The 12,002-nt window shown below is 45.6% G+C and overlaps 1 protein-coding gene across 1 annotated transcript in view; it reads left to right on the top strand.

Annotated features, from left to right (window-relative positions):
• The window catches only part of LOC126540958 (uncharacterized), an 81,191-nt gene extending 70,763 nt beyond the window's left edge, over nt 1–10,428 (top strand). The window contains exons 7-10 of the mRNA XM_050187775.3: nt 1–52; nt 5,547–5,771; nt 6,845–7,215; nt 8,630–10,428. The exon at nt 1–52 is cut by the window's left edge and continues 93 nt beyond it. Of these exons, the coding sequence (XP_050043732.2) occupies nt 1–52; nt 5,547–5,771; nt 6,845–7,215; nt 8,630–8,750 (769 nt within the window). The 3' untranslated portion in view covers nt 8,751–10,428. The remainder of the gene's footprint in view (nt 53–5,546; nt 5,772–6,844; nt 7,216–8,629) is intronic.
• The last annotated feature ends 1,574 nt before the right edge of the window (nt 10,429–12,002 follow it).

Here is a 12,002-nt window from a genome sequence, read left to right as displayed (position 1 = left end):
CATCATGGACTGGCTGCGCCGCCACTTCAAAAAGCGCTCTATCCTGGACATCGTGAGTCGCAGCTGCTTCTACACAGGGTTCATAGGCACACGACTTTGCATGCGGCAAGCACGACGCCATATATACCCTCGCAGCGAAGTGACAGCCATGCGGTTTTAGAGCAGAGCATTGTTTCGCTCATACGATGCAGTTTTACGATATGTATATAGGTTCGTGTCTCGCGTAGTTTTTTTATCTGTTAAATAAAAAGAATGCCAGTGGAAACTTTGCCTAAAATTATCAAAGCACGCGATAACCTCTACCCGAATTTTCCTTCATTAACATGGGACTTCCTTTCACATGCGTAAGCATCTCTATGCCCACTCAGCAAGGAAAGCAGTCCGTCTGTCAGGTAATACCAATCGCCATAAAGAAATTAACGCATAAAAAGAGAATTAACTCGAAAGGAAAAACATTAGCCGTGGTAAGTTTCGAACCTGCAACCCCACGCTCAGAAGCCGAGTGTCTTACGCGCTGGGATAAGCATAAACACTTGCAGAAGGTGATTATACGTCGACTATGAATGTGCTGCACCGGTGGTACAAAATAAATGTCAAACGAGAACAGTTTCTGTATAGGCTTTCTTGAAAGATTTGGTGATGGTGGAATAAAAGCCATCTCTAGGACCACATGTAGACCCGACATGAAGCATGGAACACATTAGGAAAATTCCGAATTTGCGAAACTAAGGCAAAACACGCAACATCCGCGATGTGTTTCGGTCGGATGCGCCTTCCGTTGGGGCGTTCTTTTACCGACCGATATGCCACCGATTTCTAAGGGCTCACGCGCTTCGCGTTGGGCGCGCAACACAAATAGATAAGCAGTCAATGAGTTGATAAGGAGTGATGAGGGCTTATATGTCTCGCTACGGTTGATAATGGTTCGACACTAATGGATAAGGAGCGATAAGTGTTTATAAAGATCGGAGCAATTCTGATAAGGTTGAAAGGACAGATTAGGGTAGATAAAGGTGTGATTAGGTCTGATAAGGTTCATAATGACAGATAAGAGTTGATAAGGGTCAGATCAAGTCCGATAAGGTTGCCAAAGACAGATCATGGTTGATAAGTCTCGCTTCGATTGAGATAAGGTTTATAATGACCGATAGAGATTTACCATGCTCAGATCTATTCCGATAAGGTTGATAACAACCGGTAATAGTTGGTAAGGATTGGATCAAGTTTGGTAAGATTGATATAATGACACTGGCGTGCGTGGAGATGGGCAAGCGGTGCAACGCCCACGCGTACTTGGACTATTCCGTGGAGTTTCTGTCACATTTTTTTGTTAAGTGTTGGACGAAAACTTGACAACACCACCCATATGTTTTGTTCAACCGTAATATGCCATAGTGACACAGCGGAAATCAAGAAAGCTATCGCTGACATTGGCGGCCATCGGCAATGAGTACTACCAGAATTTTCTTCGCTCACCGCTTATTGACGATCGCGATAACGATCACTCATCGCTTATTGACTCTGCTTCTCTTGAGTCAAGGGGCACTGCCCATGTATTTTCAGAGGTTTCCCACAACACTGCTTAACTTCGGCCTTTTTAGCAAGGTGACGACGAGCTACTTCCGCACGATGATTATTCTTGTTTTCTATTTCAGCAGGTCTAACTCAGAGTTTAGAGCACATCCTTTGATAGATCACGTCAAGGGCACATTGATGAATGAGCGCGCGACACATCAGGGAAACAGCTGGCGTGATAGGGAGTGACGCACGCGCTGGCGTGCAAAAATAAAGTCGTTGAATATCATGCTCTCTTTTATTGAAATACTTTCGAGCTGTAGATATTATTATAAAACGACACTATGGGTACATGTTTTATGTCAGGATTAATGTTTTATTACGCCCAAACACAGGTGGGCTTACTGGGACTAATTTTGGGTTAATTCCTGACTATGCTTCACTTTGGAATTAGGCTTGACGCCGCCGTTCCCGCCACGTTTGTCCTCCTCAGACGCCACGTAAACACGCCCTTACTCCTTCCTGCTATCGATCCTTCTCAGTTCCGACCTTGTGCTATCCTGCTCTCCTCCACCCTGGGCTAGCTTCTTCAGATTCCGTCGCCTTCTTATCCAATGAGAGGCTCGCGTATGCAATTAGAAGACGAACGACCACTAAATCACGCGAAATATAGAAAAAGGAAAGAAATAATATCGCTTTAGAATGTACTCTGTCCGCCTGTAGGATGGAACGTCGGTCCTCCATAGCAACAACCCGATGCTCTAACCATTGGATCAAAATATTTTACTTTTCTCTCTATTTAATGCATAAAAACTACACTATCGCTGCACGAGAGATCTTGTTCAAATTTGTGCAGCGCGAAGTCCTGAAGTACGCAAAAAAGGTGAAAAGGAACGACGGAACGCAAGAGGACAAACACGAGCGCAGAGGCCTTGAAAAGATGGGTTACACATCGCGGAAGGGTCCTGTGTACTAGAAATGCACTGACTGAGAATAGCGATGTGGGCCAGTTGCTTTTTGTTCGTGTTTGTCCTCTTGTATTCCTTCTTTCCTTCGTCCTTTTTTAACTTTCTTTCCGCACTTCAGGGATTCGCGCTGCAGAAATTTTCTACCATGTACTTAAATCAACTCGCCCACATCGCTATGGATATTGTTCAAGCCCAGGCATGGTTAATACGCAGGAAAGCAAACAAACAATACCTCCATTTATGCTGCGGCTCTTCAGCCGAGTACACACTACGTACATATGCCACACAATAACCGCGTGATCGGTTTGATACGCCCATCAACCTTATTAATTTTAACCCCAGCTGGTCAAAATTAATCTCCCACTACGATGTGCCTTGTAATCGTGGCGTAGTAGTAGTAGTAAAAGACTTTATTGGGGTCCTGAGGAGCTAAGCGGGGGCGTGCAGGTCCCTACCCAGCCGTTGGCTAGTCCCATGTCGGAACAGAGAGGCCTTGGCTCTCCGCTCGTTCACGGGCCCTCTGGACAGCCAGGAGCAAGACGTCTTGTTTCGGGTCTGTGATGGCCTTCGTCCAGTCTTCTACTCGGTTAAAATCCTGTAGCACAGGGCACTGCCAGAGCATGTGATCTAATGAGCTAAATTCAGTGCCACAATCTGGGCAGGCTGGATCAATGTAATCGTACCGTGTTTGTTTTGTTTTTTTTTTCATTAAATTAAATAATGGGGTTTTACGCGCCAAAACTACCATCTCATAATCATGCCGTAGTGGGGGAGTCCGGAAATTTGGACCACTTGGGGTTCTTCAACGTGCACCTAAATCTAAGTACACGGGTGTTTTTCGTGTTTCCTCTCCATCGAAATGCGGTCGCCGTGGCCGGGATTGGATCCCGCGACCTCGTGCTTAGCAGCCCAACACCACAGCCTCTAAGCAACCACGTTGGGTGCGTGGTTTTGGCAAGTAAAACCCCAAAATTCCATATTCATTAAGCGATTGGTGCGTGCGTCACGTGGCACAACATGAGCGAGGGCACACGCGCCTGTTCTTATTTCGCTGCGCATTTAGCACTACCGTTGCTAATAGAAGCGACATTGTTCCAGGCTCTCTCATTCCACCTCGTGACGCTTAGTATGTTAATACGCTGTGTTAGACGGCGCACCGCCTTCTGGATTGGTCTGCACTCCCGAGTCCTTTTCTCGTAGCAGCTAATTTGTTTATTTTTATTTATTAATGCGAGAACATTATGCTTTCGGCAGAAAATGAGGCAGAAAGTCCGGCGTTATCAAGCAATGTTACCAGAAATCATCATCAGTGATGTCATCATCGTCTTGTATGACGTCAGCAGCAATACAGAAGATAGTAAATGGCATAGCAAGGTTAATTATTAATATTTATGGGTAATTCATGTGAATTAATATGAATTAAAGTAAATCAAAGGGAAGTATACGGTCAATTAAAGTTAGAACACGCTAGAGTAAATTTACTTAAGGTGGAGTAAAGAGAATTAAGGTGAAGTAAAGTGGATGAAGGTGATTTAAAGTGGAATAATGTTGGTGCAAATTGGAGCAAAGTGGATTAAAGTGCAATGAAATGGATGAAGGCGAACTGAGGTTGGTGCACATTAGAGCAAGGTGGATTAAGTTTGGTACAAATTAGGGCAAGGTGGACTAAGGTGGCTTAAAGTGGATTAGGGTAGAGTTGTGAAGGACCCTTGACAATGTATGACGTCAGGTATGACGTCACGTAACCAATTAATTAAAGAAGTCATAATGATTTCACGTTGAAATCACGTAAGAATACTTAAGTGACTGTCATTCTTTTATTTCTACATACTATGATCTAAAGTGGTCATAGCAGAAGTAGAATAATGTATAAGCAAAAAACAGAGCAATAAGAGATGCAGTCAAGTAGAATAAAACAAGTTTCATAACGCTAACATTCAATATATCTTAGAGACTCATCAAGCGACAGATCACCAATACTGCTAAGCATCAAATTCCAAGGGTTTGTCAATACTGTACGAAAATAAAACTATTTTGAATAGTCTGTACCAGGAAGGATAAAATGCCCAAATGATAAAATGCCCAAAATAACGCTAACATTCAATATATCTTAGAGACTCATCAAGCGACAGATCACCAATACTGCTAAGCATCAAATTCCAAGGGTTTGTCAATACTGTACGAAAATAAAACTATTTTGAATAGTCTGTACCAGGAAGGATAAAATGCCCAAATGTTAAGAAAGGGTAGCATCTTATTACAATATGTTTTGAGAATTTGACAATCTAGGGAAAAGCAGCGTTGAGTTTTCAAAAATGATCAGCATGATATTGTGCAGCCTTTGATATCGACCCAGGTCGTATTCGGACATATTATAACGTTTTTTCGCCGGAATGCGACAAGAAGTCGCAATTAATCAGTCGTCATGCCGACGCCGTCGTACTTTCATCGTCGCCGTCGCCTTGCTATCGCTACGTCCACGCAGTAGCGTGACTCACACAATTTCTCGCCTTTCACAAGCACTGTGGTCCATTTCGCGACGCTTTGCAGGTCCTTAAATGATGCCGAATAGCAAGTCAGCTGCAAAACACTTCACATAACATTAATTTGTACAGCGCGTGCGATCGGCATACATTTGTTCACATAAACAAGGCACTGCGTAAATTTACGTAAAAAAGCTGAACAGAACATGTCTTGTTTGATCGCACTGCTTCAAAGGCACGCTTTTCACTTTACAATGAGTCATTCGCCGCAAAAAGGCAGTAGAGGGCTGAATTGAATACGCTGCTTTGTTCTAGAGCCAACGACGATAATATGGAAACCTGCAGCACCTACCTGTTATTGAAGGTACATCAAATGCATGCAACAACAAAGTGGTATGTGCAAAGGGTGGGTCATCCAACCTTATTCTTCCAATGTCTTCCACTTGTACGTCGATACTGCCGGAAAAGTTGCGCTGTAGCCCCGACAACGATGTATACGTATTACCATGGCCCTCATAGACGCGCACCTTATGACAGGTTCGCCAAATTGCACCCGTTTCCGGCTTGTCTCGCTGCGCAGTCAACTTACATGACGTGGTGCCAAAACCAGCGCTACCACCGGGACAAGGTGCAGTCGTGCCTGCAGGAGTGGGAGCGCGCGCGCGTCCAGTGGCTTGCCAAGGCGAAGCAGACGACGAGCACGCGGAACGGCCCTGGCACGGGGGCTGCGTCCAGTGGCCCACCCCAGCGACGAAGGACCATGCACCACGTTGCACTGCCACCTGCCCCGTCGCTACAAAAGAAGGTAACCACACCCGAGTGAAAAACCACCCCTGTTCCATGGTCCTCTCTTTTTCTCTTTCTTTGGAAAGGAAAGTGTAATTGTGGGCCTTGACGTCCCTAAACTGCACAGTGCGTTGGGCTTCTTCGTAGAGGGTTCAAGCTTAATGTTGACCAACTGAAGCTGAGAGCTTTCGCATTACGCCCCCATAGAAATGGGACCTACGTGGCTAGAAATGGAAAACTATCAGTATGGATAAATTTAAATCGAACAAGTCTCATTGCGAAGGCACACCGGTGGGCCAACCGCTACATTCTTACCGATAACGTAGTAGTAGGTTATGAGGAGAATCACGGTCACTGACCAAGTCTGATGAAATATCTGACGTATCGTAACCGCGTACGGCTTCCTTGTATATTGAACAAAAAAGCCACATAAACTACTAATTAATCATAGGTTCGACGAAAGTTGGTCTGGTCAAGCATGGAATGAGGAGACTGACGGTCTTTGACTGAGTCTGATGAAATATCTGATGTTTCGGAAGCGCGTACGGGTTCCTTGTTAAACAAGGAAACCGTACGCGGTTCCGAAACATTAGATATTCCATCAGACTCGGTCAGTGACCGTGAGTCTCCTCATTCCGTGCTTGATCAGATGAACTTTCGTCGAACCCTTGATTAAGAAGTAGTTTATGTGGCTTTTTTTTTCGTCGGGCACACTAGCAGCAATTGCAACTGTATAAAGAACACTGATACGAGGAACATAAGTTTTTAAAACTAATGTTGATTTGCAAACAAGAATCGCTTCTGTGGGAACACACGCTACAAGTTTGCAAGCATTGGCATACATGCCTCGGTGACATGTGTATATATGGTATGGGTGTACGTATAAGAAATAATTACGAGTGATTACGGTTGGAAGGTAGACCGCGTGGCAGTGACCTTTATACACTCGGTACGAAATGTAATAAAGATGTGTGATGTATTGTCATCTATTACAACAGACGTGATAGCCGCCCTATAGGGGGTGGCTTGGTGACTTCGTTGGAAATTGGCCGCCGTTTATTGTAATAAAAGTTCCACGCATGGTTTGTGCAGCCGAACCGTCTGCCGCCGATTGATCCCGAGCTCAAGGAGCAGAGGGCGCCACGACCGAGGGCCCGGGTTCGCATCGCGCCCAATCCCACCACCATGTCGTCTTCCTCTGCGCCGCATCTCGGCGCCGCTGCCGGTCTCGACGGCGTCGCGGCTGCATCTGCGGTCGGCTCGAAGGCCGACCAGCTCCGACAGGCCGAGAGGCAGGCGCTGGAGGAGCGGAACCGCGAGTGGCGGCTGCGCTCGCTGTCCACGGTGCGAGAGATAGAGGTGCTGCGCATGCGCCGCAAGCAGTCCATCGCCGTGGCCGGTGTGGACGACGCGTCCGAAGTTCAGGAACTGGCCAAGGTTCAGCGAAAGCTCAACCTGGAAAGGTACTCTACATCAGAATCGTGCAGCGTGTATACTGATAGCTCCGATAGTCCTCTGAAGCCATATGATTTACCGAGGCGAGAGCTGGCGCCCACTAGTGCTAAAGCGCTAATTCCCTGGCGTAGTATATTTACGCATGATCAGAACCGTCAAACGCAGCAAGGATGTTCGATCGAAGCGTAATGTTACTTTGCCTTTGGCGCGTGCTCTCTATCGGAAGTAGATCGTAATAGATTCTAATGACTACAGTAAACACATAAAAACGTACGCATTTATCTGCGCATTTCGCTGAGAGAGAAGTGTATGAAAGGCAGTAACGGTAACTAGACGTTATCCATTTTGCTACTATACATTTTGAGAAGCTGATGGGGGAGTGAAAAAGTGAGAGAAGGCAAGAGTTAAGATCAACACGCGTATTACACAAGGTGCAACGTGTCTGCAGCCGGACGCTCAAGTCTGTATCTGTCAGGCTCTGTGTGGCTCTTTGGGCTGAAGAGCTGTCAGATCAGGCTCCCAGGACTTTTATTCGGTGAAACGCCGATCATACAGTATGCATAAGGCGCGCTGGACAACCTGGCGTCGTTCGTCGAAGTGGGTACAGTGGCGGATAAGATGATCGATAGTCTCTTCATAGTCCCTTCTGTACTGACCACACATGTGTGAGTCAGCCATTCCAATGCAATATCTGCGTAAACTGGCGACGGCTACTAGAACACACTGCAACGAATGTTTTGAGGGAAGCAATGGAAAAAGTTATCTCAACGTGGCGGCTGCTGGCCGCTGCATATAAAGACGGGTAAACAGCAAGAGCAGCGGAGTACGAGGCACAATTTAACAAAATTCGCACACAAATCCACACAGTGAATCCGCACATGCATAAATACAATAAAACACTTATATACCTTGTAAATAACTGAACATAGGGATAGTCAAAAAATGTTTTGCAGCTCTGTAACAGAAACAATATGAAAACGAACTTTTGTTTTTGTAGTAGATTTGATTTACATTACGCGTAGAAGATAACGCCGCATCTGCCGAAATAGTTCAGCCATTTGTGCACAGGCTACCTTTTTCCCGAATCTTTGGCCGAAGGCCTCCAAGATGGCAGTTCTTTTTCTACACGCAAGATGACCACTTGGGGGGAAACCTGACACTACTATCCATACAATGTTCTTTTTTTTTTTAGGACGTGCTACTTTTCCTGTTTCAAATGTAAAAAGCTATCTACGAAACTGGAATTGCTCTAGCGACGTTACGCAACTGAAGAAGGCTCAATATTCGTTCTTCAAAAGCAGAACAATATTGTCTTTATAAAATGTGACATACTTTGTCGTTTCTCTCGAATATTGTATTGTCATTGTTGTCCTGAAGCCTGAACACAGTGCTTGTGACGTTTGCGTTGTTTCCCTTTTCAAGAGTGAAGTTTCGTCAGGAACTGGCCATGAAGAAACAACGCGACCGTTTACGAGTCGAGCAGAAGAAGCAGGAACAGGCGAAACTAGAAAAGCTTCAATTACAGGCAAGTGGGCCGAGTTAAGCTTGCTTATGCAGCACTTTAGTTTCTGTACGTACATTTACCGTTTGTAGTTGTCTGCTTTGCTTATGCAGCCAGAGATCGCAATGTTCTGCCATTATCGACCACTTCGCGAAGTGCATCGCCAGGCCCTTCTCCATCAGGAGTTTTTCTTTATGTTACCATTATATTTTATTTTGAACTGGAGATTTATTTTCTAAGCAGCACGGCATCGGCAAAGCAGGACGAAAAATTAGATACTTATTGTTTCTGTAGAGCCGTTTCTAGAAGAACAAGAGTGTTGTAAATGCAACAGAGAAAAAAGACTGCAGACTACTACTTTAAGGCGTAACTGTCATTGAATACACGCTGCGTTAGATACGCCCAGGTAAAAGGCAGAACGCACGAAACAGGCAAGCAAACAATTGTTTCCTACCATTGATTCTTGAATAATATGTTTTGCAACATTCCACGCAACCTTGACCTTCACGCAAGTTAAGAAATATTGTCTCGGTTCAGTCTTAAATATCTAAACGGCATGTGAATATTTAGCACGCGAAAACTACGCCTCTAGCAGAGCAACGAAGGGCGCACTAGCTTGATCAGCCATCGTCCGATGTGAGCCTGGCATTGTCGGCGTAGGTAAGGCAAAAAGGCGAAGAAGAGACCGTATCGTAGCGTGTACTAGACTGAAAATATGCTCCTGTTTATTTTTGTCAGCTGTCAGAAAGCACTGGCCAGTGCAAATGCATGCACACACAAGACACAGTACCTACTACTACCTAATCTTCAGCCGGTGTTGTGTTATCTCCGGCGACGTGAAGAACAACCAGAACACTGTTACTTCGGGCTACGCCATGCAGATTGCCATAAGCTGGCAAAGAGTTAGCGAGGTCTTCGCGACACTTACTGTAAGCGCTTTTGAAATTCTTTTCTTGGGGGCGGAGGAGGGATATGGTACAAATAAAGTCATGACAGACATTCGGTAGGCATTGTGGCCTAAGTTACCGTTTCGTTCTGAATTATAGCTGCTTGAAGAATGTATAGATAAAATAGACACGTAGATAACTAAAGCAATTTCATAGCGAAATAAGCTCTGGTAGATTCCCGAATGGTAGAACATTGATAGCATGACTTTAACATACATTCTTTAATGATCACCTGAAAAGTGGCAACACGTTGGTCTGCAAACTAAGAATGCCTCAAAGGCATAACACTTTTCATGGTTCTGCCAGGTTTTGATTTCAAAGGAGCCTCTTGGGTGGCGGAAGGATGTTCTTAATAACAGCCTTTTAACATAATTTTGGCTATTCCGTATTCATATTCTGCAGTGTGGTCCCTCCGAAGCTAGGATTTAGTGTTGCGACATTGTTCGCAGCAAGAACATACTGCAGCCACTGAAACGCTGGAGTGCGCCTGCCTCAAATACATTTGAGGGTGGCATAGAATGGAGCCTAATTACCTACTGTAGACCTTTCGTGAAAGCGGACATATGACAAAGTAGAAGCAATGTGCCGATTAGAGTAACGCTTATATGTCATTACTTTACGTTAAACTTTATTCACTTTCCATCAATTCCCAAGTTGGGTTCTATCTCTCTCTGACTACGCGGCCTGAATCAAACCTGCTTTCCTCTATTTTATTACTCATATTGTAACGAAAAAACATCAGTATTTTTGAATAATTACAGAACTGCTATAATAATCCACTGTGCCAGTGAACTGCAGCACCAGAGTAAGAACTAGACGGAGATTTGAGGTATTCATAGAAATATGATTAAATACTTAGATAACCCGTGCACGTCAGTTGACACGGATGTATGCGTTAAGTCTCGAACAATATATTTTCCTTCATTCTTGGCTCACCTAAAGTGACCACCCCAAACTTTACAAAAATGTCGGTGTGCTTAACAATGACAATAGCTAAACTTAATACCAATACAAAGAAGAACAGCGTAACCAGAACGTGCACGCTTTTTGTCCCGGGTCACAGATGAGGGCGAGGTCAGAGCGCAGCCTCATACTTAAGGAGCTGAACTCGATTCGGCATGAGTTGACCGTAGACATGCTGCCACCTCGGTCCAGAGTGAGTCTTCGCACGCACTGAGAGCCCCCGTTTACCCGCCTGTGTGTTGAGCACGGTCGTGTCGCATGGTGTTGTCGGTGGCTTGGCTCCCGTAGCTTGCGTGGCTGCTCTTTGTGTGCCTTCCCCCAGTTTGTGAACAATCCCAGACTGTACCCACGAGAAACGATGTCCGTGTACGCCGGAGGTAAAGCGACGGCAGTACAGAGAGACCGACACACACATCTTAGAAGATATTCAACAATGGCTGTATGCGAAGGAATGGTGAAATGAGTAGTTTGGGAGCGGTTTGCTTTTGTTCGCTGCACAAGAAACATTCGACGAAGTAAATTTTGGTCGGGACAGTAGTGGCCGTCCTGCAGCCACTATTCTGCCGTCCTCGATTCTTCTCGTCAACGTTTCTTTGTGCGTCGAGCGAGATTGATGAGTGCGAGGCTATCAGCTATGCTGAAAATTAATAAAACATCAGCTTTACATTTTCCAAGTTCACTCAATGCGGTATCGAAACCACTGCTGCAATGAAATTCTCTTACTCTTCCAGCAAAGCGTACAAAAAACTTTGTATTAGCAAATTGTGCTGTGCGAATTCAATTCATGGCGACGCTGGAGCAACAGTAACTCATGCTCCATCGGGCTTTGTCTTCATCGTCAGTCTATCCAGAAATCACAGTGGAAGTGTAGGGTCATTTGGACTAGGCATACCGTGGGCGAAGCACAAACCGAACAGAAACGCTCAAGAAGAGGCAGTAGAGGAAATGCGATAGGCAAAGGTGCCCATCTTGCAGATGTGCGCTGAGCCAATGCCTCCTTTACTAGATGCCGGCCGCGTTGTCCGGTAATCTCGGTTCCGGGCCCTCTCCCTTTTTATCTCCTCCGCGATAAGGCAACGAGCGCCTCTCATGGCGAACGCCTGCAACTTAGATCACGTGCTGCGGCCTCTGAGACTAACATGGCATCTGTCACCGTCTCGGAGGCCCGCGATAACGCTCGCTAACAGACGCCCGCGCATATGCCCGCGCATTACCGTACCAGCGGATGCATTCAGCCGCCGCTGCCACATCCGCCGGAGGTTGAAAAGGAAACGAGCGCCGCCTCACGAAATTTACGCTGAACTAACTTCAACTAAGGGAACCGCCGCTACAATGGGAAAGCGAGCAACACGGCGGGCATCTAGTAAAGGAGGCGTTGGCTGAG

This window comes from Dermacentor andersoni, chromosome 2 (genome assembly GCF_023375885.2).
Source record: "Dermacentor andersoni chromosome 2, qqDerAnde1_hic_scaffold, whole genome shotgun sequence".
NCBI lineage: Eukaryota > Metazoa > Arthropoda > Arachnida > Ixodida > Ixodidae > Dermacentor > Dermacentor andersoni.
Note: the sequence above shows the minus strand (reverse complement) of the source record. Positions and strands in the feature narration are given on the sequence as shown.